Below are 27,145 nucleotides of genomic sequence, written 5' to 3'. Positions count from 1 at the left end.
TGTGTGTGTCTCTGTGTGTGCAGCAGAGGTCTCAGTGTGAACAGTGTTTCTGTTCTCTGAAATATTGATGAGCCTCTTTCCTGATTCTTGTTGCTGATGGATGAAGGTTGGGATGATTTTTTTTGCTGCCAGGACTGTTTACTGTTAACAAAGCCGCAGTGCAGGCTGTGTGTGTCTGTGTGTGTGTCTCTCTGTGTGTCTCTGTGTGTGTATGGGGGGGGGGGTTCTGGGCCCAGTCGGCTGCTTTGTTTTCACCTTCTGTTAATTCCTCCCACCCTGCGCCTGCTCGGCTGAGCACGTCTCTGTGATGTATCAGCGCTCCGCGGCTCTCTGCTAACTCCCAGGTGATGCTACCTGTCTTAACAACCGCCCAGAATAGAAGCCTCATCACCCAGAAGTCGGCTGCAGAGGCTCCGTGAACCTGAGACGGTGCGAGCGTTCGTACCTCTGCTGAGCTGCTGATCAGCGGGAGCAGCGTGTGAAGCTGAACCCGGGCTGAGGAGCTGGAATGAAAAGACTTCTCTGCAGCACATGATCTCTGTCTGTGCTGTGAGACACCAAACACAGCTCAGATCAATCATCCACCGAGAGCTGCAGCCCTGATTAGACCCGGATCCCTCCCTCTGATTACACACTGAACATGAAGACACTGCAGAACCCACTAAGACAGAAGGATTCACTGATGGTTCTGTTACAGCAGCAGCAACATGTAACAGATGTAACGATGTACAAGTGTGAAGCGGAGCCACAGGTCTGCATATATTTCTCATTAGCATATGAGAAGGACAAGACAAGACAGAGAAAAGTACAACAGACAAGTCAGGAGAGACAAACACAGGTTGGAGCATGAGTGCACAAACTGAGCAGTGTAAATATAAGTTACTCATGTTTACAGGACGTCTGACTCATGCAGCTGCTAGCATTTAGCAGAGGTGCACCATAGGGAAGCAGGGTAACAGCGCCCCCTGGTGTCACCTCCGACCAGTTAAGCCTGAGAATACTGGCTAAATGCTAACAGCCGATTGACAGACACAGTCTGTCCCCGCTGATGACTGTGAAACAGATCATCACGACATCTAGTGACCTCCGTATCGCTGTTAGCTTCATTGTCAAAGCCGTCACTGCTGGTTAGCTAATGCTAGCTACTGTCAGACCTCCTCACCATCCAACCCAGCGGTGCTACAAAGGAGCCCTGTAGAGATTCTATCCAAAACCAGGACCAGGACCAGGACCAGGACGGGCAGATCCACCACAGGGACGCAGAAGTTCCTGACTTCAAACTTTCTACATAATCAGTCACAGACCTGTGTGTAATCAGAGCTCACCTGAGGCCACACACTCATCACAGGTTCCTGCAGCTGTCAGCACAAAGAGGGACGGCGTCCCGCTGATGAACAGCCCGTCAAGAGCGTGAGACAAGACGGACGTGTGGGAAAGTCTGAGGCCGGGGACGTCATCGGGCCCTGAACGCTGCTCTTTATTCCTATTTATTCGTGTCTGTGTGTGTCTGTGTGTGTGTGTGTGTGTGTCTCTGTGTGTCTCTTTGTGTGTGTCTGTGTGTGTGTGTTTAATTAGTGTGCAGTGATTTTATTCACACGAGCAGAGCAGAAAAATAAAACATCATAAATTAGCGAGTTTCCAGCTCAGTGGTCCAGATGGTGTCGTTAGTGAAGGGACACGTTTTAATTTGATCCACCAGATGTCCCGCGATCCTTCCTGTTTATTTGTGGTGGAGACGCCCTGACGGCACGTTTCCTCACGGACAGATGGAGGCGAAGTTTTAAGGAGGTTCTCCTGCGACTCCAGACCGGCAGCAGAGCGGTGGGGGGGGTTGAGGTCTTTTCTTCTGCTTAACTGGAGGTCATTATTAAAGAACCTCCTCAGAGCCGGGTCAGCACTGAACACACTGACTTCATGTTCATCAGTCTGTTGCAGATTAAAGCAGATTTCTTCTTTCTTTGCAGAAACTCAGGAGAGTCCAGGCTGATCCGGTTTGTCCCATAAACATTCTGCTGGATCCTTCTTCCTCTGAGAGCCTCAGCATGTGTGATATATTCATGATCAGATCAAGGGTCAGACATGAACTCTGTTTCTGTTCACACCTATAGGTGAGCTCTCCTGTGTCTGTGAGGGGAGGACTTCTGCTGCCATCTAGTGGCCAACACCAGACTCACACGCACCTACATACATATTTATTTAGCAGTATAGTTTCTAATAGAGTCTGGACCATCGGTCTGAAACAAACCCGCAGAAGAAGATACGAGCATCCAGATGACAGACGGCTGTCCGACTGTAGCTCTGTGTTACATTTACGTACAGTAAGAATATGAGAGCCTGTAACATGCAGTAACACATCAGGTGGACACAACATGTCACATTCACACAGGCGACGAGTTTGGAGGGAGTCGGTGTGGATGGATGTGCACCAGGCCGGAGGGAGGGCATCCCAGAATCCTCTGGGCCGAGCTTTATGAACAGCACCGTCTGATGTTTTATACTGATACAGTGACAGCTGACAATCACATCAAATCATCAGAAAATACTGGAGGACCATTGAACCCTGCTGTATGGATGCAGGAAGCACGTGACGTGACATTTCTCTTTGTTTATGAAGCCGGTGTCTCGCTCACAGCTCGGACCTTTATTTTGAAGGAACTGTCCGTTCAGTGTTTTAATACAGTGCCCTGAGTGTCACTGCTCTGTGTCGCCTCCTTGTTCTGACAGCTGCTGCTGAGACAAAACCCAGTTCAGCAGCCGGGACAGGCCGGGCAGTGTGGACCATGTGTCCGCTTGTTTCACCAGAACAAAACGCCGCTGTGAGCGAGCGCAGAGGACGGACGGAGCCGGGATGATGTCTGGGGGCCACGTGGCTGCAGGTCCCCCAGGACCAAACATAAAACACAGACAACAAGCTGCTTTTCAAAGAGCACAGACGTTAAAGTTTAAGACTCTGGAGGCCAAACTTCAAACGCTGCCACCTTTAGTGTTCCTGGGGGCCTGAGGCTGTGAAGCTTCCTGTTAGGAAGGGCCTGGACCTGAGACGCCTTTAATGGGGAGGAGGTACGACGAGAGGGGGTGACATGAAAGGAGAAGATCTGAGCCGCTCCAGCAGGGGGTGAAACTAATGCAAAACAATATCGGGCCAAATGTGGAGGAGAAGCTGAAGGAAGTGTCTGAGCTGAAGGACCTGATCGTCAGAGGAAAACCTGGAAACCAGACAGGACCCGGGACAGACCCCTGAGGTACCCCGTGTGGAAAAGGATCCTCCTCTGTTTCACAGAACCATCATGGAGGTCGGCATGAGGGAGGTGATGGTTCAGACTGTCAGCTGATTGGATGTCAGGAGCTTCAGCCAATCAGGTCAGAGGAAACACCAATACCGATCAGACGCCATGTTTGCAAACAGCTGCAGCTTGATTCCCTTTAACAGGTCTGTGTTCAGAGTTCATGGACGGAAACGACTCAAAGGATCCTGGCGGACAGCTGATCACCTGTTTAAACGTCCACATCAGCTCTCAGACTCTGCAGAGATTTAAAAACAGAAGCTCTCAGCTGACTCAGCGAATCAGGAAATGTTGGCAGGAAGTGTTGAAAGACGTCAGAGCCTCCACCCACCGAGGCCTTAGAGCCAGAGCGCCGCTGTGATGGAGTCTGTTCCCCCAAACTGTTCTAAGAACTGACACAGGAACCAGCCTGTGTTTCTGTTTTCTGTTTAAAACTGATGAACTAGATGATTACAGACAGAATTCAAACAAGAAGAGCAGACGTCATTCTGTGTTTGTGGCATTTCTGAGTCAGTTTTAAACAGTCAGGTTTAAATTGCTGTTTTCATCTGTCATTGATCCGCTTCTTTGTTTGAGGTTATCACAGTGATGCTGCTGTGTGAACAGTTAGTGTGAGTGTTTATTATAAATCACAATAAAAATAGACTTTCAGGCTGTGTTGAAGCTGCCGAAGTGAACTGAGTAGGTGACGTGATTTCCTCTGATGAACCAGAAAAGACAGGCTTGTTTTTATGATTTCATCTCAGGCATAACCTGCAGAGTGTTTACACTGAGGTCAGGACCTGAAGACAGAACCTGAGGTCAGGACCTGAGGTCAGGACCTGAAGACAGAACCTGAGGTCAGGACCTGAGGTCAGGACCTGAGGTCAGGACCTGAGGTCAGAACCTGAGGTCAGAACCTGAGGTCAGAACCTGAGGTCAGGACCTGAGGTCAGAACCTGAAGTCAGGACCTGAGGTCAGGACCTGAAGACAGAACCTGAAGACAGAACCTGAGGTCAGAACCTGAAGTCAGGACCTGAGGTCAGAACCTGACGTCAGAACCTGAGGTCAGAACCTGAGGTCAGGACCTGAGGTCAGAACCTGAGGTCAGAACCTGAGGTCAGAACCTGAAGTCAGAACCTGAGGTCAGAACCTGCAGTCAGGACCTGAAGTCAGATCTGATTCGTCACCCGGCTGCATCAATACAAAGTGAAACTGCTCTGAACTTCACCCCCTACACTTCCGCTGAGTTCAGCAGCAGGAAGCAGATTCTGTGTTGAGACACCAGCATGCGGCTCGCTGAGTGTGTGTCACACATTAGTGCCAGCACACACGCACCAGGAGAGCCATGAACAAGCGCAGTAAACTGAGTAAGTCTGAATCTATTTGTTTTTCTTCACACAGAGGAGCTCCTGCCGGCTGTTTGTCCGTTCTTCTTCTTTAACGCTGCTCTGGATGCTGAAAGTAACAGAAACACAGCAGCACGCTGACTGTCAGACCTCCATGCTGACGGGAACAGGGACATTTGTCTCCTTTGTCCTCCTTTGTGGTCCAAACTGAAGAGCTAATAATCGGGAAGGACCCCGTTAGACTCTGGTCTCTGTGAAGAGTCTGAGTCTGACCGCCTGCATGCAGAGGGAGGCTCAGAGCCCAGGCATGTTTGGGGGGGCAGCGGGGTCCTTGAAGCTGGAACCAGAGCTTTGGTTTGCTTCACAGTTTGTACCAGAGAGAACCAGTGGGTCCTGAGTGTCAGTGTCTGTCCTGGTCGCTCTCTTCTTGTAGTCTTTGGTTCCTCTTCAGCCGGGGCCCCTTTCTTCATTTACACTTTTGACATGTTGACATTGGCATGGCAGCAAAAATGCTGACCGCAGAAGGGAACGGTTCTTCCTTTGAAGTGTGTTCAGTGTTATGAACTCGTGTTTTAACCCCTAACCTTAATCAGGAGTTTTTAATGCTGAACCCAACCTGCCTCCGGATGTGGACACTGTGTGTGGCTGTGTCTGTTCTGTGATTGGAGGATTATTGAGGACTGTTGAACGTCCCAGTTCCAAAGCCTGGCTCTCCTGGTGATGAAGGATGGATCAGGCGGATCCTTCACAGCCCAACACGCCCAGGATTCATCACACTCTGCAATCCGAGCTCTGGCTGAAGAGTAAATCTTTGACCGTCTAGGCCTGCAGTCTATGAAGTGCAGACCTCCATAGAGGACGTCCTCTGGAGGACACAGCTGGTCTGGTCTCTCACCGACTCGAGTACTTGAGTAAAGCACCTGAAAAGTGTGGTACTTTGACGCTGTGTAAATATCTGACGTGAACTGTGACAGAACGTGATCTATGGACACTGAGTGTCTCTGTGTCTTTGTCCACTGTTCCCCTTTAACAGTAAACAAAGCACAGAGGCGTCTCTGTGTAGTGACGGCCGCGAGTTCAGCAGAGACAGTGAGGGTCTGCTGTGAGGACAACGGCTCACTGTCCACTGTGTCCCAGTGTCTTCTCCTCAGGACCCCGATCAGTCCGTCCCGTAGGCTCAGTCAGGATGACTCAGGTTAACACTGCTCCACGTTCAGCAGCGTTCAGCTCATAATCAAACACTGTGATGGATCAGAACATTTTCTCAGCCCAGAAGTACGAGTCCTGATGTTGACTAACTTATTATCTGATAAATATCTGTGGAAACAGGAAGCTGACACACACACACGACGAGCAGGCCACAGACCTGTGTGTGTGTGTGTGGACAGTATGTGCGGTTTGGGGAACATGAATGTCTGATTAACCCCCTGCTGACTCTCTGTGTTTCCTTGTTTTCTGATGGGTCCTGCAGGTTTTAAATGGTTTGGGAGCCTCACCAACCTCTCCACCCGCCGGCAGACAGAGAAGGCCAGCACCAAGGTGATTCCAGAGCGTGATGGGATAGGTCCCAAGGCTGAGGGCGCGGAGCAGCCGGTGGACATGGAGCCGTGCCTCCGCAGCCCGGGCTACGCCCGCTCCAGCGACATGTACACACATGTGGGCACCGTGCCCCGCAGCGAGAGGCAGAAGAAGAGCTGCAGGGGGCTGAAGGAGAAGAAGAAGAAAGAGGAGGAGGAGACGACCGGAGGGCTGAGCAAGACGGGGGATCATGTCAGAGACTCCCCCCTGCTCAGTGCCCTGTCCAGCCTCAGTCTGAGCAGCATGGAGCCGCCTCAGTCCGCACCGGCCCGGCTGCTGCCCACCACCCCGACACCCAGCCGGGCTTCACCTCTGACCTCGGCGTCTGACAGTGGCCTCTCATCCTGCCACGAGGCATCCAGGAGCCAGCATGCTTCAAACACGGCGTCGCCTCAGGATGTGTACGTGCCCATGGACCCGATCACTGAGGCGGCTCGCAGCCCTGTGGGCCCCCGATCAGAGAGGCCGCGAGGAGTCACATGTGCACAGGAAGCCAGCAAGCCCAGCAGACAGGAAGCAGAGAGCGCCGCCAGGTGAGCCGGTTTATTTATGGACAGACTCTGTCATGTTTATGATGAAACTTTCAGTGATGTAAAATCAAAGTGAGCTGAGACCAAGGTTTTATTTAATGACTTTTTTAAAAACAGGAACTGATCATTATAAGGGGGTGTAAATGACGTCACAGCCCTTTGTGAGCGCACTTCCATGCCACATGTAAAATTATTGATGAACCGCACTTTAAAAGAGAGAGCTGCAGGGAGCATGCGCAGTGTGGGCGCGCCGCGGTCAGCGGCAGAGTGTGTCGGCAGCAGAGTGTGTGTCGGACTGTGTGCAGAGAAGATGTGTGAAGTTTGGGACGCTCGGAGCACAGAGAGGTGAGCGGCTCTTTACAGTGTTTAACAGGAGCGGGTCATCACTGCGTGTGTGTGTGTGTGTGTGTGTGTGTGTGTGTGTGTGTGTGTGTGTGCGCGTCCATCATAGTGACTCGCCTGTGTCACTGTTTAAGCGGAGCAGTGTTTGTGGTCAGTTTGCAGCGTTAAGGCTCAGATGTGGACCCGGTTCTTACATAAGAGGCGCGACCTGATCCTGCAGCGCGCACACTGCGCTGAGAGGAGTTTGTCTGCGTGTTCAGCTCAGAGCAGGAGTCTCATTAATATCACTGTCATCATGTTCATATCGATCAATCGATCAATCAATCGATCGATCAGTCAGCAGGAGTGACTGTACTGAGTCTCTGCTTCAGCAGGAGGTCCAACGACACTGTAAAAAAGTCACGTGTTGTTTTTAGCAGATCAACAACTTGTCAATAAAAATCCCTTTTTATATAGAAACAGATCAATAATTTATTTGTAGAAATCCAGGCTTTTCTTTATCAATCAGCTTTTTGTGTCGTCGGCGTTTCTTCTTCTGTTGTTTGGACTGAGTCCTAACACCCAGAATCCAGCGCTCTGGGTGTTTATGGGGGGCCCACAGGACACGTTGAGGTCCTGGCTGGACGTCTGGCATGGACGTTCTGCTGAGGCGGAGAGAGTTTGGAGATCTCCAGACCCCAAAAAGCAGCCATCACTGAGCGACAGACAGAAAATGAACCCACACGTGGAGCGTGATGTTAGTGAAACCCACCATCAGTGTGTATTCAAACATAGTGATCCATCTTTAGACCCACCCTGACCGCTGCACCTGCAGTTTCGTGTCCTCTGGTCTGAGTTGCTGCAGCTGTGTGTTTTTTGATCATGATGATGGTTCTATGTTCTGCATTATAAACACCTTTGACTCAGATGAAGTCTGTGACCTGCAAACTCTTCCGTTCATGTGGAAGAGACTAAATGAGAGTGAACCGAGGCAGAAAGTCTGGAGCGGTGCTGGTTCCAGGTCTCGTCACTCTGTTGTAAAACCACCACACCTCCTGTGTGAGTGTGACCAACTGTGTCATCACGCTCTGACCCGGCAGCTCTGACAGGTTGTGTTACAGTTAGCCCACAGCTTCTCGGCTGCTCGCTGCTCGCTGCGTCCCGTCACAGGCAGCTTTCTCTTTTCTCTTTTATGAATAAGCGTGAAGCAGAAGTGGTTTGTGAGGCCGAACCACTGTGTTGGTCCACTGTGTGTTTGTGGCTGATCTTTCTGTAGAAGTCACACTTTGTTTGGGATAGGGTGTGTGTGTGTGTGCGTCTGTGTGTGTGTGTGGATGATTGATGGTGTAAGAGCCGCTGGCAGAGAGGGAGCAGGAAGTGCTGTTAAACCTGTTGCTGGTTTGGGGGGGGGGGGGTGTCCCCTCTGTGACACAAATACAAACAGCTGTGTGTGTAGCAGGGAACAGTGAACTCATCTGGAGGGACTGGACTGAAAATACTGTGAAAAGGCTTTATTATGTAAAATTAGACACATTTATTTTAGAAAAGGTCTCTGTTCTAACCTGCTGTCCCAGAGGGGGCGCTGTGCAGGCAGTCCAGAGTGAGTGGAGCCTAAAAATGTAAAGTTTAGAGTTAAAAACTAAAGCATTCTGCTCACTCTCATCATGTTCTCATCTGTTCTGATCAATAAAAGCATCAGCCAGCAGCAGCAGAGCCCCTACAGAGATATATGTGAGGACTCCGCTGCCATGGGGGGAGGACCTCCTGTCCCCATCAGTCCTGATCTGCACTGACCAATCAGCAGCTGTTAGCAGCATGCTAGTGTTTGATGGGCTAAATACAACGTATAGCTTTAAGAATGATGATAGATGATAGATGAGATGTGGGGAGCTATGCTGCGTCTCTTCATCTGGAACTTGTCTTTGCTTTAGTTCCACTTAGTTTTTCTAAGATTTGTTATGTTATGAAGTGTTTTTGTTAAAATAATGAATCTATAATCAGTTCTTATGAGAAACAAGATGGCAGAAATAAACACAAGCCTCCAGCAGAGAGGAACACAAACTCAGAGTTTCTCATGATTCATGAGAGTGTGTTCACATCTGTGTGTGTGTGTGTCTGTCTGTGTGTGTGTGTGTGTGTGTGTGTGTGTGTGTGTGTCTGTGTGTGTGCTCGGAGCTTGGGAACAAAAGGTCACCTCCCCTGACTCGTGGAAATATGCAGTGAGTTGAGGGAGAGGTCCAGTGCTGCCAGCGGGCGGCGTTTCCCTGACACGTCCCAGCTCTGCTGTCACACAGGAATCACAGCCGTCGGTGTGAAGCGCCTCGGGGCTCCGGCGGGTGCCGCCGGGCGCCGCTTCGTGACGCCCCGAGCCTTCAGACGTGGCGAGGAGCCAGCAGCTGTGATGGAGACAGAATGTTTTCTTCTGCAGCTCCGGCAGCAGAAAGAGCCCCGTCCTCCTCCACAGAGGTTTGTTGTGTTGCAAGTTGTTGCTGGGTGGTGTCGAATGAACTCACTGCTGCTGGCGCAGTTGTGCAAGAGGACAAACAGACAGGAGACAGAAACACTGGCAGCAGGAGAGGCTCACATGGTCATAACAACTTCTCCTTAGTGCTGTGTAGCAACAGCGCTGGCGCTGGTGTTACCCTCTGTTGCCACAGCGATAGCAACACGTCAGTCAAACCTGAGCGGACCACACCCCGTCGTCATGGCGACGAGCAATCCAACATCTGAAGAAATAAAGGAATCAGCCGCTGACAGGTGACTTATTACCTCCTGTATCTGTGTCACATGGTCTCCGCCTCCTAGCAGCCATGTGTCACATGACACACACCTTCAAACATCCTGACACCAACCAATCAGGCCCCTTGACAACCATGGCGCCAGCCCCTAGAGGCTGTGGGGGGAACTGCAGGTTCATCACTGTGTTGTAATATCTGGTAACAACAGCGACCTCTGTGGCCATGTATGGTCATTACAGGACAGAGACAGCCCTCTGTTTTTGTGCATTAACTTGACAAACATCATCAATATCAACATTTGTGTTTCTTTTGTTTTCCAGCCAGCCGGATGTGTCAGACAGCAGTGGAGACTATGTGAAAGTAAGCCTCGTGTTCTTCTTTATCTTCTTCATCTGTGGTTTCCGTCTCTTTCTGCTTCTCTCACTTCCTCCTGTCAGACTCCACGCTGTTACAGCCGCCTGCTTTCTGCTGCTGCGACCCGTCCACGCCACTCTCTGGCTCTGATTCAGGCAGCAGGTGACACAAAGGACTCAGGGAATGCAGGCTACATATTTTGGAGCTGCCTCTGTTACCCGCGGCGACCGCCGCATCCTCTACTCTGATTGGAAAACGTGGAAAGAGAATTTCCAGTTCATTGACTTATAATTGGATACTTGACAAACACACTTGTCTGAATGGGACAAGCTGGTAATGAATGATAATGCTAATGAAATTAAAGCTATTCATTGGAGGCTCCGGGTCTTATCCTCACACACACACACACACACACACACACACTTGTTTTGAAGTGGTCCTGGCCCAGTGCCCAGCCCCTGATTCATAGTTCAGTGGGACAAACCATTCTGTCAAAGCAGAGGGGGTGGGAGGTGTCGGAGGAAAGAAAAACAACATGTCACCTCTACAGCAGTAACTGTAAGGGTGTGTGTGTGTGTGTGTGTGTCTTAACAGAAACATTCCCAGCCTGTCCTCTCTTTAAACTCTTGATATACAGTAGTCGTGTTTGTATAAAAGACACAAAAGACAAAAGGCCGCTGAGTGATGACCCCATCTCACAATGACATTGCCATAGCAACAAGGCCAAGACTCCAGCGCAGAACTGGGTTTCGGGCCCCTGGTGCCGCCAGTGTGGATGCCCCGTGTGGGAATGCCCGGGCTGTCCTCCCTCCCTCCTCCTCATCGTCCTCTGTGAACGCACAAACACACAGAGGGCTGAAATGTGATGAGACGTTTGAAGTTTTTGTGAACGCAGGAAGCGGCAGCAGCAGGAACGCAGTCGATAGATAACGATGGTCTGAGCTTGTGTCGTTGTGTTGTGTTCCTGAGTTCGTCATGCCTTTCCAGTTTTCCAAGGAAAAGTTCTGGTTGGAGCCGCCGTCTGAGGCACTGAGGAAGCAGCTGGAGGAGGAGCTGAAGCTGAGCAGCAGCAACCTGAAGAGCCACGCCTGGTACCATGGAGGCATCCCCTGGGAGGTCTGCTTCTCACACACACACACACCACCCAGTCATCAGAACATTTAGAGCAGCAGTGTGAAGTGATGTAACGGGAAATTCACCTGAAGCTTTGTGATGTCACTCTGTGGTAAGAGTGGACTTTTCAACCACATGTTTCCACTTTAACTTCCTTAAAACGAACAGGAACTTCCCAGGTGTGAAAGTCCCTCGGTTGCATCAGCCGCTGCAGGATGGCACTAATCTGCCCATAGCCTGTGTTTACATCTCACTGAGCTTCGGCTTGAGTTTAACCAATCAGCATTAAGCCCAGACCAGCGGTTAAAAAATGCTCTTCAATAGAAACTACCCAGCAGGAGGTACTTCTTCTGTAGTTCCAGTGAAGGAGTGGGTGACCACAGTTACATGTCAGACTCCAGCCTGCAGCAGATCTCAGATCTCAGATCTCTCAGGTTATTTACAGGACGACCTCAAGACAGATTAATGACCCTATCAGTGAGCAGAGCAGCAGGTGTAACCATGAATGTAGGACTTCAGCATGAGGAGCTTCCTCTGACATGTTTAACTGTTTCCTCAGGTGTCAGAGAGCCTGGTGGTGAACCACGGCAGTTTTCTCATCAGGGACTCTCAGTCCAGTCAGGGCGACTTAGTCCTGACCAGCCGCTGGGAGCAGAAGGCTCTGCACTTCCTCATCAGGAAGGTCGTGGTTCAGTCCGGTGAAACGTATACTCGGGTCCAGTACAAACTGGAAGGTGAAGGCTTTGAGTCCATACCAGCCCTCGTCCACTTCTACGTGGGCAGCCAGGCGGTTCTGACCCGGTGGAGCGGAGCTCAGATCCTGCAGCCGGTGAACAGGACGCTGCCGCTCAGCTACCTGGAGACGGCCTTCTGCACCGCCGCCAGCACGCCATCCTGCCGTCAAGGGCTGAAGAATAGCATCATGGGAGGAGAGGAGAAGGTCTGTCCAAGAAGGTGAGGTTTCACTCAGCAGAGCAGGGATTGGAGTTTTGTTTCTTTTTGACACAACACACAAACTTGTCCTTCAACTGCTCTGAGACAGAAACACAACATGAGCTGCTGTGTTCTGATACCATCTCTCTCTCTCTCCCTCTCTACATGCAGTCCTTCCTCTCACCACAGGGAGGCAGATGTTAGCAGAGAACAGGACATCCACACTCCCTTGACTGCAGGAGAATCCTCTCACTCCACTCCCTACAGCAACAGTGAGTTAAACACAGGGCTCTGTCCTCTGAGCCTGAAAATGCTCCTTCTAGTAAAAACAGGTGGCGCTTCATCAAAGTTTAAACACAAGAAACAAACAGATAAAACTTATCAAGTCATTAAAAAACTCCAAACCCTTACTGATGTCCTTGAATGCATCAGTAATCTAGATTTAGGTACACATGATAGTGTAAGAGGAAACCGGTAAGCTGCTATACCTACTGACGGTAAAACTTCCCACCTGCCCACAGAGCAGTAACATGATATGTCAGCCTTTATTGTTCATAGAAAACCAGTATTTAATCTGAGACAATACAAATTATTGAGCAGTGATGCAAACTGTTCTCCTCCATGTCCTTTCAGTAAACATGTGTATTACATTACATCCGTTACAATTTACACACAACAGCAGAAAAGACAAGATCAGAGAAACATAGTAAAAGAAAACATAATCACCGTTTCCTTTGAGTTATCAAGGACCCAAATCCCAAAAAAACATATTTTTTTTAGTGTGTAATATATTTATTGGGTTTTCAACAATATAAAGATACATATACAAACCCAAATAAACAGTTACTTATATATATATATATACATATATACAGATAGAAATACACCAAAACTAAAACAAACACAGTTAAAACCCCCCCCTATACAAACTGTCGTCACTGTCACATGAAAAAAAAAGAGAAAAACACAGATATTCCGATTAGAATAAGCAACTCAGCCAGAATAATTAAAAATACATAAATAAACAACCACATCCAATTATTCCTGGATCTGTATCAATGGTTGGTCAAAAAAAAATAAAAAAGGTCTCCACACTTGATAGAATGTCTTTTCAGAACCTCTTATCCCATGTCTAATTTTCTCCAGTTTAAGATTAAATAGCACATCTTTAATCCATTGTGACACTGTTGGTGGGGCAGGATCCTTCCACTTCAACAAAATCAGCCGTCGGGCAAGTAGAGTTGAAAAAACAATAAGCCTACGCCCCCCAGTGGGCAACTGTAATCCCTCCACAACGACCCCAAAAAGCAACAAGAGTGTGTTTAAAGTTATTTTAGTTCCCAGTACACTCGAAAGAGCTTCACAAACAGCTTCCCAGTATCGTTGTCTTTTGGGACAAAGCCAAAACATATGAATCATTGTGGCTTCTGCAGATTTACATTTATCACAAGTGGGGTCAAGTTGGGGATAGATTCTAGACAACTTAGACTTAGAGAGGTGTGCTCTCTGTCAGATATATTCAGTATTCAGTGGCATTAGTTCACTCTTATGTATATTTAATTTATACCCAGAAATTTCCCCAAATTTATTAAGGAGCTCCAGAATTGAAGGGATGGTTGTTTCCGCCCTTGAATCATACAGCAGGAGATCATCCGCGTACAGAGATAGCTTATGTTCTGTGCCCCATCTTAAAATACCTCAGATAGAATTGTTACTCCTTATGGCTATGGCCAAGGGTTCAATAGCCAAAACAAAAAGCAGGGGAGAAAGGGGACACCCCTGTCTAGTGCCACGGTGTAAAGTAAATGGTTTGGAGCAATAAGTATTTGTAAGAACCATTGCTGAAGGACAGGCATACAATAATCTAACCCACGATATGAATTAATTAAACATATTTTTTTTACATTACAGTCTCTTCACACAGTGGCACTAATAGCAGTATGACTATGAAATATTCAAAAACAAACACCGGTAAAATATTCTGATAGAACTAAAAACTCACTGTGACCTCATTTTATAAAGTTAGAAATGATTTACAGATGTTTTTAGGAGATAACCAACAGAAACATGACATCATTACAAACTGTTCACAACAGACCCTCAGTACAACACACACTAATAAACACAACAAACCATCATTCCTTTTTGACTTTGTTTCTAGAAAATACCCTCTGCCAGAGAAACCTCACTGCAGAAACAAACACAACACATACTAGCATAATAACTGTCAGCAGAAAGACCACCACATCAATGGAGTAGTACTGGATTGTGGACATCTTGTAAGAGTCTGTTCTTAGGTGTGCTGCTCCTTTGTGCCTCATGACAAACTCAATCCAGAACATGGCACGGTCCAGGGGTTTCATGGGCTGATCTCTGTGCAGGCTGGACAGAACCTTCATCTTCTCCCTGTAGGATGGCTCATAGAGTACCTCCTTCAGCGCCTCCAGGAAGTTGTCTTTGTTCACAGTTGCGATATCCAGGACTTTGGCCACTCCTCTTGCCTTCATCCGGAAGAAGTTGTCAGGCTGGTCGAACATGAGGGGCAGGCCCAGCAGGGGGACACCGTGGTAGATGGCCTCCTGTATTCCATTAGTGCCTCCATGGGCCACAAACAATCTAGTCTTGGGGTGACCCAGGAGGTCATTTTGGGGCAACCAGTCTGAAATCAATGTGTTGTTACCAAGGGTGGATGGTCTTTTGCCTTTGTGCCTCCAGATCACCTTCTGAGGAAGCTGCGCAAAAGCAGCAGCAATGTCCTCCGTGAGGTCCTCTGGAAGTTTTCCAACCAGGGTCCCCAATGTCATGACAATAATGCCATGTTCACCAGAGCTCTGCACAAAGTCCTCTAGTTCTTTAGGCAGGGGCTTGGAGGGTTTGCACTGAAATCCCGACATGTAGACCACGTTTGGCATTGTGGGTCGTGGAAACTCAAAGGTGAAGTCATTTCTCATCAGCCAGATGTCTGCTGACTGAAACAGCTCCATGTAGTGGACGTCACTGCCGAAGTGACGATGGACGAAAGGTTTTAAGTGTGGTTCTGTGACATACCAAGTGTGAAAACATGTGAAAAAGTAGTACAGCATGTTCTTGACTCGCTCAGTGAACGTCATCTTATCGGTCAGCTCTGCCCCCGGTAAGGGGACATAGGAGAGCGGGGAAGGAGCAATTGCTAGATGTCCCTCTCCTTGAACAGTCCATCTCACATTAAAGACGAGTGGAAGACCCAAACGGTGACCCAGAAGAACCCCTCCACCAATCGCAGGATCAGTAAGAAACAAGTCATATTTGGCATCATGGAGGCTCTGCATCAGTTTGGTGTCTTCAAAAATCCCCTCCATCATTAGAAACAACTTCTCATTCATATCAGACATCTGTTGCATCAGTTCATGCTCCAGAGTCAAACGAGTCCAAAGTGAAGCATCTTGGCGCCGCAGGCTCAGTGTTCTCACTACAAATGACCCAAAGAGTTCCTCATCAAAACCAGCAGAGGAATTTATGGTGATGGACTTGTAATACGGGGACTCTGACTTGATGTACCAGCTGTCATACGGCCGCATCACTGTGATTTCATGTCCTCTGGAGTGAAGCTCCTCGATGATGACATTCATGTTGACCCAGTGACTTCCATCCACAGGAAACACCAAAACCTTCCCTCCATTTGCCAGGGGTGCTGAGCAGAGCAACACTGCAAGTGTCACCAAGGCTGGTCGGATCATCTCTGAAAGAGATTCTGACAAGAGAAGTAACAATGTTAGATCTGTTCTTTTCAACAAGGGATATGAATATTGCAAACGACTAAAGATAAATGAGCTAAAATGACTGAGCGGACTATGATAAATCCTCTCATTTGACGACTCTGGTAGGTGGTTTAAAAAAAGACAAGTTGCAAACATCTTAAACCTGAAAGCTTTGAAGAAACCCTAATGTGGCTGGAATCTTCAGGCGTAGTTGTTCTGAAGGTTGAGAGCCCTTACAAGGTAACTCAGTTTTTTGCTAACTGTGATCGAATCAGGCTGCACCCTTGGGGGCCTCAACAATGATGGCAACATGGAAGTGCCAAATACTCCTGATGCTCAAATGTCCACGTGAGGCTTGTTCCAAATGTAAGTTAATGTCCACAGGCTCCTGTGTTCAAATGCCCGGCGTTACAGCAGAAACATGTTAATGCTGGAAAAAAGTGAAAACACTGCAAACTTATCTGACTTACTCAAGTCCACACGTCTGGATGTGTTCACAAATTTCAGGCTGAAAGAGTTCAAGTTCTAAACTTTATATTAACATAACAGCTTTATCTGTTGTTGCGATGGCGCAAATACAAATTTCAGAAGTGTCAGCTTATATAAGCTACCTAATGACTTTCCATCACCAAAACTGATGCCTTAGCCCCACACAGTGGTGAGAAGAAACGATGTGGGTCCTCGAAGCAGAAGGTGCAGATCAGAGGTCTGGTGTAATGTTACATGGGGCAATATGGGCTTTAATATTTCAGCAGTAAATCATGTTGGAATTTTTTATTACAACATACTTGTTAAAACAATATTTGAATCCGACATTGGTAAAAAAGAAATCATAAACAATATTTAATTACCACCCTGTTTATATGATGTACAAACTCAGGACACAAGTGCAATTATTAAAGAATTATTTTATTTGTTTATTCTAAAATATTTAGAAATATTCCAAACCAATGACTTCTGAAGAATCATTCGAAATCAGTCCTGAAAATGAACTAAGAATAATTTGTTTGGCTGTCTAACCAAATAGTGCAGTATAATGATTCACTGATTTTGAGATCCTGCTGACATACAGGTGAACACACAACCACAACAGAAACGTGTGGGTGCTTTCAGCTACACACACCCAGACACGTTAGGACACCACTGACAGACTGTAAATGCTGACCAGAACAGATTACAGACCATCTTGCAGCCTCTTCATCATTCCTTTTTGACTTTGTTTCTAGAAAATACCCTCTGCCAGAGAAACCTCACTGCAGAAACAAACACAACACATACTAGCATAATAACTGTCAGCAGAAAGACCACCACATCAATGGAGTAGTACTGGATTGTGGACATCTTGTAAGAGTCTGTTCTTAGGTGTGCTGCTCCTTTGTGCCTCATGACAAACTCAATCCAGAACATGGCACGGTCCAGGGGTTTCATGGGCTGATCTCTGTGCAGGCTGGACAGAACCTTCATCTTCTCCCTGTAGGATGGCTCATGGAGTACCTCCTTCAGCGCCTCCAGGAAGTTGTCTTTGTTCACAGTTGCGATATCCAGGACTTTGGCCACTCCTCTTGCCTTCATCCGGAAGAAGTTGTCAGGCTGGTCGAACATGAGGGGCAGGCCCAGCAGGGGGACACCGTGGCAGATTGCCTCCTGTATTCCATTGGTGCCTCCATGGGCCACAAACAATCTAGTCTTGGGGTGACCCAGGAGGTCATTTTGGGGCAACCAGTCTGAAATCAATGTGTTGTTACCAAGGGTGGATGGTCTTTTGCCTTTGTGCCTCCAGATCACCTTCTGAGGAAGCTGCGCAAAAGCAGCAGCAATGTCCTCCGTGAGGTCCTCTGGAAGTTTTTCAACCAGGGTCCCCAATGTCATGACAATAATGCCATGTTCACCAGAGCTCTGCACAAAGTCCTCTAGTTCTTTAGGCAGGGGTTTGGAGGGTTTGCACTGAAATCCTGACATGTAGACCACGTTTGGCATTGTGGGTCGTGGAAACTCAAAGGTGAAGTCATTTCTCATCAGCCAGATGTCTGCTGACTGAAACAGCTCCATGTAGTGGACGTCACTGCCGAAGTGACGATGGACGAAAGGTTTGTAGTTTGGTTCTGTGACATACCAAATTTGCAAACGTGTGAAAAAGTAGTACAGCATGTTCTTGACTCGTTCAGTGAACGTCATCTTATCGGTCAGCTCTGCCCCCGGTAAGGGGACATAGGAGAGCGGGGAAGGAGCAATTGCTAGATGTCCCTCTCCTTGAACAGTCCATCTCACATTAAAGACTAGTGGAAGGCCCAAACGGTGACCCAGAAGAACCCCTCCACCAATCGCAGGATCAGTAAGAACCAAGTCATATTTGGCATCATGGAGGCTCTGCATCAGTTTGGTGTCCTCAAAGATCATCTCCACCACCTTAAGCAACTTCACATGCATATCATAGAACTGCTCCACCAGTTCATACTCCAGAGTCAAACGAGTCCAAAGTGAAGCACCTTGGCGCCGCAGGTTCAGTGTTCTCGTTACAAATGACCCAAACAATTGCTCATCAAAACCAGCAGAGGACTTTATGGTGATGGACTTGTAATACGGGGACTCTGACTTGATGTACCAGCTGTCATACGGCCGCATCACTGTGATTTCATGTCCTCTGGAGTGAAGCTCCTCAATGATGACTTTCATGTTGACCCAGTGACTTCCATCCACAGGAAACACCAAAACCTTCCCTCCATTTGCCAGGGGTGCTGAGCAGAGCAACACTGCAAGTGTCACCAAGGCTGGTCGGATCATCTCTGAAAGAGATTCCGACAAAAGAAACAGCGATGTAACATCTTTCTAATTTCAGTTGCTATCATTCTGCTGCTTTTTCTGCCTAGATCAGACGACACAATTTTAGCCCGACTGTAACCGTTTACGCAATATTACATTTTCTCTCTACATGTATGCATCAGGCTGGGTTACAGAGCACCTTATTAAAACCTCCATTGATTCCATACACACATGAACATACAGGTAGCTGTTCGCCTTCCTCTCTGAAAACGTTGTTATTTCTCTCAATGCCTTTTGCTCTTTGATGTTGTTTCTTGACTTCCATGGTTGTGGCCCTTCCTCTGCCAGTTGTAATGTTAATTTTAGTAGCCACATTTTGCTCACTGCATTTTATTTTGAAAATCGGCCCGATCTCTCTGGTGTTCTGGAGCCTGACTCTGGTCCCCGATCTAGTTGGTGCAAATTAACGCATCTTGGGCGTGACACAGCTCCAAAATAGAACCGGCACGTATCTTTTGTGGAGTGTAGTGTCGCGTCTGGGACGCTTCTGAAACAAGTTTAAACCCTCTTTGACATGAACAGGAAAATGATCAATCTGTTGAGACTGAAACCTTTTCTTGTTTTGTTTTTTTGTTTTCACTGGGCTGTATGGCTCTCAGACCCGGTCTCTTGTGGCTACTTGAGGAACTGCAGTTATTGGTTTCATTTCACAGTGCTGGGAGGTTTTGCTTGATTGGAAACATGTTGGCAAACATCTTATATTCAAAAGGCTCCTGATCAACAGTTAAATCCCTTATTCATTTAAAGAATGTGGTATTACACATTCTAGGTAACACTGCTACCACTGAGACACCAGTCACCTGTTAAAGAACCCACTGAGTTTGTTTTCTGAGCCCTCAGACGGTTGTCTGGCAAACACCGTCAGTGCTTGCCAGACAACCGTCTGTTTACAAATCTCCAAATACATTTTTTAAAAAAGAAAAAAACACATTTCCAAGTGACCCCAAACTTTTGGACGGTAGTGTCTGTATCCCCCAGATATGAGGCATGGTCACGTTGCTGATGTCATTCAATCACAGGACAAACAGCCACAGAGGTCTGTGATAGAGGTGCAGAGCGCTGAACCTTCACTCACTAAGGTGGTTGTTTACAGCCTGCTTTTAGGGTTTTATAGGTACATTTTTCCATTTATGACCAATTCATTTTGCCTGAAGGATGTTAAAGTGTCAAAATGTAGTGTATAAGGAAGCCACTGCATGGTTATGATGATGATATTTCAGTCAGTTTTAACATTTCTAACCTTTTAGCTGGAATTTGGAGAGATGCTGGTGGTGCTAGAAGATGCTTATCTGGATAAGCCTTGACTTTATGCAGCCTGTCACTACCTGAACTAGCCAATGTTTACGTGGAGTCAGGCGCTGAGCTTTCTGTGGCACCAACCCTCACACTGGCGTCAGACTACAGTGTTTCTGCCGGTTCACTCTAGCGAAGGTGTTAGCAGGTCTGTTCGGGGTTAATAGCCTATAAAAACAGTAGCACTCCACACACCTGTAAAAGCCGTTGGCCCTCACCTGGTCACAGTTCTGGCACACAGGTGCCCTTCATGTGCAGGCCTTAGGTGTGTGTGTGTGTGTGTTTATACGCGGCTGGTCTCTGAATGGTTATTTGTCAGAAGCTTTTTTCAGCAATTAGGTAAATGTGTCTTTCTGGATTATTGAATGCCTCCTGCTCATGTTTCATTATTAAATATTGTTCAAAGATTCAGTAAAGGAAATCCTAAATGGCACAACTGCACGCAACTCCACAGAAGGCTGTCATTATTCCTTCAGGCATGCTGCAGCCAGACTTACTTACATAACCCCCACAATCTCTGCAGCTCAACAACAGCTTCCTGATTGCACAACTACAGTGTGGGAATTCCTGCCGCTAAATCCCGGCAGGTTTCCACATGCACAGGCAGTGGATGTTTCCTCTCCAGTTTCACAGCTTTGTGTTCCTGCGGTGATGTGTGTGGAGCCCTACGGGGGATTTAAAACTGCCTGTTCTGTTTACAAGGTTCAAGTTTGCAGGAGGTTTAGACACAAAGTCACAGAATCTAAATGATTCAAGTTTAAACATCTGTTGTGTTTACTAAAGGTAATACACTCACAACACAACATTGTGGTATTTGCAGGTGTTGAATAAATCCTTTCCCTAAATAATGAAAACTAAAACTTTAAACACCAAAACATGTTTAAAATGTATGAAACAACACCATCCTGTTATCTCTTGTCAGCTATAGAACCTTTATCAGTAATAAATTACATTTCTGTCGACCATTGCATTTGTTTTTTGAATATTTCTTTGAGAACCCGAGCAAAGGCGTGAGTATGAGTAGTATTTTAAGAAGCTGCCAGGTCAGTCTTTTCCTTTTTGGGAAACATCTGGAAGTTATAACCTGGCTCTGCAGCATGTGTAACTCCTCAGACTCTGTTCATGCAGATAAACACGCAGCAACACATTTTCCTAGACTCACATTCCAGCAAAATGAAAATCAAACCTCTAAAACTGATGCCTGCATCCAAACACTTACCGAGTGTCAGCAGATCTCAGCGCGAGATGTTTTGTACGTGCAGGTCCTCTCACTGTCTGAACGCCTGCCTGCTGTCGGAGGGCGTCGGCACTGAGGTAACAGGAGTAAAGTTCAGAATGTGTGTGGTGTGTAGCAGCAGCTCAGATTCAGGCACTGAACTGTGAGCCTGAGCGTCAGATGTAGTGCTCTGTGTTGTTGCAGGTTAATGATGAACAAAGCCTACAGAGAGCTCCACAATGGGGAAATGGCTTAAGGCGAGATCCAGTAAAAGAAATCCCAAACTGCACAACTGCATGCAGTTCCAGAGACTGACTTACATAACCCCCAGAATCTCCTTAACAGCAGGAGTCTCTATTGCAATTTTTCTAAAATTAAAGGGTATTTACAACAGCTGCCATTTAAATGTAGTGTTGTAGTGTTGTTCTCAGAGACTTGGTTGTGTGATAGTAAGACGTTGGACATTCAACTAGAGGGTTATGAATGATTTGAACGGAACAGGCTGAACAAAAGAGGAGGGGGTGTTGCCCTGTTTGTAACGAATGGTATAACATGTAAAATAATTGACCACATGAGTACAGTTATTGATGATTTAATGGAAAGTGTAACTATTGAAGTAAGCAGGGAAAGATCAAAGAATATGTTAATCGCTTGTATGTATAGAACTCCAGGTTCCTGTATCGACCAGTTTAGTAAGAAGATCTCTGAGTTATATGAAAGGGAACAGCTGATAGTTGTTTGTGGGGACTTTAATATTGATTTGCTAAAATCAAATGAACATAAGAAAACAGCAGAATTTGTCGATACCATGTTGAGTTTGAGTTTATACCCACTAATAATAAAACCCAGTAGCATAAGGAGGGATAGTGCTATATTGATTGATCATATTTTTGTGAATTCCACAGGTAAAATGATCCAAAGTGGATTATTAGTGACAGACATAAGTGATCACTTGCCTGTCTTTGCTGAAACAAAGACCCAATGAGACTAACAGGCTGGTTAGACTGAGAACACTGGAAGCAGTAGAAGCTTTTAATTCAGAACTGACAAGTCATAACTGGCAGGAAGTTTATGTAAACAACACTAACAGGGCTTATAATGCATCTTTGGAGACGTGTATGTTATTATACAATGAACATTGTCCTGTAAAAGAAATGAGACTAAAGGCTAATGAGATAAGGAAACCTTGGAAAAAGCTTGTAAAAAGAAAAATCAGCTGTACAGAGAGTATATAAAGCACCAAACTAAGGACAAAGAGGACAAATATAAAAACATAAAAATAAACTGACAGCTCAAACAGCACACATGTAAATCTTTCCCTGCTCACACTGTTAGAGAAGATGGTTCTGTTACAGATAACATTCAGGAGATTGTTAACATATTTAATAATTCTTTTGTAAGTGTGGGTCCAAATTTAGTAAAATAAATTCCACATAATGAAGGGAAAGTAAAAGACTTTAACACTTCTGTCAATAACTGCAGCTCCATGTTTCTTGGGGGAGTGTGTGAGAGTGATGTGTTAGAAGTAGTTAGAGAGTTTAAGAACAAAAGATCCACAGACTCAAACAACATGTCGATAATTCAAACTGTGATTGATTGTATAGTTGAACCCTTAACATATATATGCAACATGTCTTTTTCAACTGGAATTTTTCCAGAGAAAATGAACCTGGCAAAGGTATTTCCTGCTTTTAGAAGTAACAGATCTGCATCTTTAGCAGTGATGGATTTTGTGGAAAACACATCAACAGCAATAGATAATAGGCAGTGTGCTGCTGGGGTTTTTATAGATTTGAGCAAAGCTTTTGATACGATTGATCACTCAATACTGCTGCAGAAATGTGAACACTATGGAATAAGAGGAGCTGAAAAAAGCTGGTTAAAGAGCTACTTGAATGACAGATCTCAGTATGTGGAGATTAATGGTACAGTATATGTTGTGGAGCACCTCAAGGATCAGTCCTGGGGCCAAAGCTGTTTATACAGATCTCAGCGCGAGATGTTTTGTACGTGCAGGTCCTCTCACTGACTGAACGCCTGCCTGCTGTCGGAGGGCGTCGGCACTGAGGTAACAGGAGTAAAGTTCAGAATGTGTGTGGTGTGTAGGAGCAGCTCAGATTCGGGCGCGTCACATGTAGTGCTGAGCTAAGGTCACTGTGTTGTTGCAGGTTAATGATGAACAAAGGCTACAGAGTTCCTTTATTCATGTGTAATCTCAGTTTTTCTTTTGCTGATTTGCAGTTTTAGCAGCATTTCTAAACATGAACGTCGGCTCCTCTGGACAGACGACTAACAGAATGAGAGGAAGGATTTGACTATTGATAAGATCATCTGAAGCGCAGCAGCCCTCTGGTTCCAGTGATGCTGTTTGAGGAAGTTTCTAGTGTATGACCCTCGTGCTTTTTGAAAATTGTTCTAGCCTTTTCTCTTTTTTGGTACCTTAGCATATCTGTCTATTTGACTCGCGCCTGTTTCCTGGACCCTCCGCTGTTTTACCCTGTTGTACCTCTGCCTGGCCGCCTTCCGTATAAAGATCCTGTTTATTGCTCACGCTGACTCTTGTTAGATAATGTATGCCCTCACATGGTGGGTGCACTTTAGAGACAAGTCTTCTTTCAAAACACTTTTAGTTATGGCACCTGATGTTGGTTAGTTTGAGTTTGTTGAGAGCACCAGATTAATCTGCAAATTCATTAATTAATCCGCCCCACAAAGTAGTCCCTAAAAATGTACTTAACTTGAGTGGAATGTGTGTGACTGCAGACAGAGGAAGTGGTTTTTAGAATTTTTCCATCCTCTTCTTCTCCAGCCCCACCTTCCAGAAGTCCGTGCAGCAGCCGGGCAGCCAGCATGCCTCCCTCCCCATCCCTCCCCAGGAACTCTCCAAGCAGTACCATTCACAGGCCACACCGAGATGGCCTCCAGCCTCACCTGAACCAGGACAAGCCCTCTTCTGATGCAGATGTGAGCTGCTACACAGAGCTGTACCCCTCTGGCCCTCATAGCTACGTAGACAGGCTGCAGGCGGAGGAAGCCTCATCCAGCGTGGACCTGCTGAGGGCGGAGGATGGGAACGTGTACTTCTCACCTGTGGTGGAGACGGCCTCTTGTTTCAGGCCCAGCGTATACCGGTCGCCGCTGATGGCCAAGGAGAATAAGCCTCTGGAGGTGGCCATCCTGCGAAGGGTGAAGGAGCTGCTGGCAGAGGTCGACCCCCGGACAGCAGCCAGACACATCACCAAGGCCGACTGCGTGGTACAGACACACTGTTACACTGTTACACTGCAGACAAACACAGACAGACACGTCAGCGGTGTCTCATGAATCACATGATTCTGTGCTTCTCAGGTGGCCAGGATTCTGGAGGTGACTCCAGAGGTGCAAAGGATGATGGGAGTGAGTTCAGGGATGGAGCTTCTCACGTTGCCCCATGGCCAACAGCTGAGACTGGACCTGCTGGAGCGGTGAGTGGATTCCTGTCCAAAAAGTACAGACAGTGCAGGGGACAATGGAGCAAAACCATGTTCGTAGCAGACTGTTAACATGGAGGCAGAAAACTTACATACAGAGACTGTTAAGGCACGTCAGTAGGTGCTCAGAGTGGTGATGTTCTTTTAAGGCAGCAGAGGTTGGTTTTTCAACCAGGCTCAGCTGCAGTGTTGTTAATATCTGGGGGCTCAATCTAATGTCACCCCCAGGTTTCAGACCATGGCCATCATGCTGGCGGTGGACGTGTTGGGGTGCACCGGGACGAACGAGGAGCGGGCCGCCCTGCTGCATAAAATCATCCAAATTGCTGCTGAGCTGAAGAGCACCATGGGAAACATGTTCGGCTTCGCTGCTGTGATGAGAGCCTTGGAGCTGCCGCAGGTAAACGTTCAACAAGCAGTCGTATCTATGTTATCTGTATCGACAGAGGCAGACAGGAAACAGGTGATAATAACCTCACACAGCAGTCTGACCATTTACTGTCCTGTTTGTCAGGTGTCCCGCCTGGAGCAGACGTGGACGGCCTTACGACAGCGACACACAGAGGGCGCTATTCTCTATGAGAAAACTCTGAGGCCGTTCATGAAGAGCCTGAATGATGGAAGAGGTAGAGATCCTGCTGGTGGAGACATGAGGGAAGTTTGTCCTATATCAAACCGTCTTCTCCTTCTCCGTCTTTCTCCTCCAGAGAGCTGTCCACTGTCCAGCACCACTTTTCCCCACGTCCTCCCGCTCCTCTCCCTGCTGGAGAAGAGTGTGGCGGTGGGAGAGGGGACGGAGCCGTGGGAGACGGTGGAGGCTGGGGTGGATGTTGTTATGTTCCACCTGGGGGCAGCAAGGACCATCGCTCAGCTGGGAAGTATCTACTGCTCCAACGCTGAGAGCAGACTACACGGTGAGACCCAGGGCAGGACCATGTGTAGGCTCAGGCGTGTGGTGTTAATACCACAAGGATCAGTCTCTGTGGTTCGCCCTGTTTATCCTTATTACCCAGCAGTACTATCATTTCAAGCATTAGCAAACCAGCACCACTGAGCCTGCAAACAGACACACCACTTACTGAGCAGGTGTGTTCTAGGTGCAGGGACCTGCAGGGTCTGTTTGCTGTCCTATCTCCCCTCCTGCTGACGCTGGTTCGATGTGGTGATGTTATGTTGCAGGTTTCCAGGAGCAGGCTGAGGTCCTGGAGCTCTTCCTCACTGACTTCCAGTTGAGGCTGCTCTGGGGGAGCAGGGGAGCAGAGGAGAACCAGGCTCTACGCTACTCTAAGTTTGACCAAGTGTTGACGGCCCTGTCCAACAAGCTCGAGCCGCCGATCAGACGACGCTGAGTCGCAAACCTCCCACAGAGATGGTCCTTATGCTTCCATCTTTGCTTGGCCATTAAGCACACAACAGCTTTCTCTGTATGTGATAGCTGACGTATTGATCTGCCTCTCAGAATAAAAGCTCACACAGTCTTGGAATAAACCACTGAACGCAGGACGATGGAGCCTCTGGAGGTCTGAGGTCTCTCATGGTGTCTCAGAAAAGTACTTTATCCTGCTGCAAACAGTCTGAGGTCAGTGTGCAGATGTGGAATGTTTTTGTCCGTCTGAAGGCTGGACCTTCTCTGTACAGCCCAGTGACAGAAGCAGTGTGTATCTGCTCAGCAATATTTAAAGCTCAGTATTTCCTCTTTTTTATTATCATTTATTATCAGTACGTGAATGGAAGCACTCGTTTGTTATCTTACACAGTATTAATACCTAATATTTATACATGAAATGTGAATAAATATCTTTACCTCACAGGGATGACGGTTTATTGGATACTTTTTTGAAGTAATACGGGCTTTGATATTTATAACACCACCAAGTTTTTATTGAGACAAACATACCTGTGGGATCCTTATCTAGAAGTTGTTGTGTGTATTTATTAGTTTGTTTTTCTGAACATTTCCAGACACAGCAGTACTTGTTATTGGTGTATGAATGTATATGCTGCCCTCTGGTGGGTACAGAGTGAAAGTGCATTCACTTCTTTTGTTTTTGTTCAAGGTCTGTTTGTTTGCATTTTCCAGCTGGTTCACAGAAAATAAGATAAAATTAAAGCAGCATGAAACAACATGAAACTACATAAACAAAACCGCCTGAGTCAGTCCGAACTACCCCCCCCCCCCCCTTCTTCATTATTACCACATTTATTGATAGGACACAATTTAACTGATAAAAATGTAATAAATTCATTAAGCCAAGATTCTTCCTGACTATGACAGAAGGGTTTTCTGCAGGGATCTGAGATCTGATGCTGCTTCAGATACAGTAGACAAAGCACACTCCAAATTTATTAAATGGCCAATTTTACCTAAAGTAAAAGAAACACTTTAAAGTCATAAACAAAATTTATCCTGTGGCAGAATTTCTTAAAAA

At 46.9% G+C, this 27,145-nt stretch overlaps 1 protein-coding gene and 2 pseudogenes across 4 annotated transcripts; 1 reads left to right on the top strand and 2 right to left on the bottom strand.

The window, feature by feature from the left end:
- The first annotated feature begins 84 nt into the window (after positions 1–84).
- LOC114441049 (SH2 domain-containing protein 3C-like) lies at positions 85–26,530 on the top strand. Of its 4 annotated transcripts, XM_028413800.1 has the most exons (13): positions 85–106; positions 1,700–2,108; positions 6,085–6,724; positions 10,101–10,140; positions 11,122–11,250; positions 11,807–12,201; positions 12,352–12,452; positions 24,056–24,501; positions 24,595–24,710; positions 24,945–25,116; positions 25,231–25,342; positions 25,424–25,630; positions 25,896–26,530. In XM_028413800.1, the coding sequence occupies exons 3-13, from the start codon at positions 6,213–6,215 to the stop codon at positions 26,063–26,065; spliced, it is 2,400 nt and encodes a 799-aa protein (XP_028269601.1). In that variant the 5' UTR covers positions 85–106; positions 1,700–2,108; positions 6,085–6,212; the 3' UTR covers positions 26,066–26,530. The 4 variants fall into 4 exon arrangements, with proteins under 4 accessions (XP_028269601.1, XP_028269602.1, XP_028269600.1 ...); XM_028413801.1 differs by lacking the exon at positions 85–106 and having other exon boundaries at positions 1,460–2,108; XM_028413799.1 differs by lacking the exons at positions 85–106; positions 1,700–2,108 and adding an exon at positions 4,530–4,634.
- On the bottom strand, positions 13,007–15,952 carry LOC114441053 (UDP-glucuronosyltransferase 2A2 pseudogene; annotated as a pseudogene).
- On the bottom strand, positions 16,435–21,453 carry LOC114441052 (UDP-glucuronosyltransferase 2A2 pseudogene; annotated as a pseudogene).
- Positions 26,531–27,145: the final 615 nt, after the last annotated feature.

The sequence above is a fragment of the Parambassis ranga genome, chromosome 9 (genome assembly GCF_900634625.1).
Source record: "Parambassis ranga chromosome 9, fParRan2.1, whole genome shotgun sequence".
Classification (NCBI taxonomy): Eukaryota; Metazoa; Chordata; class Actinopteri; family Ambassidae; genus Parambassis; species Parambassis ranga.
Note: the sequence above shows the minus strand (reverse complement) of the source record. Positions and strands in the feature narration are given on the sequence as shown.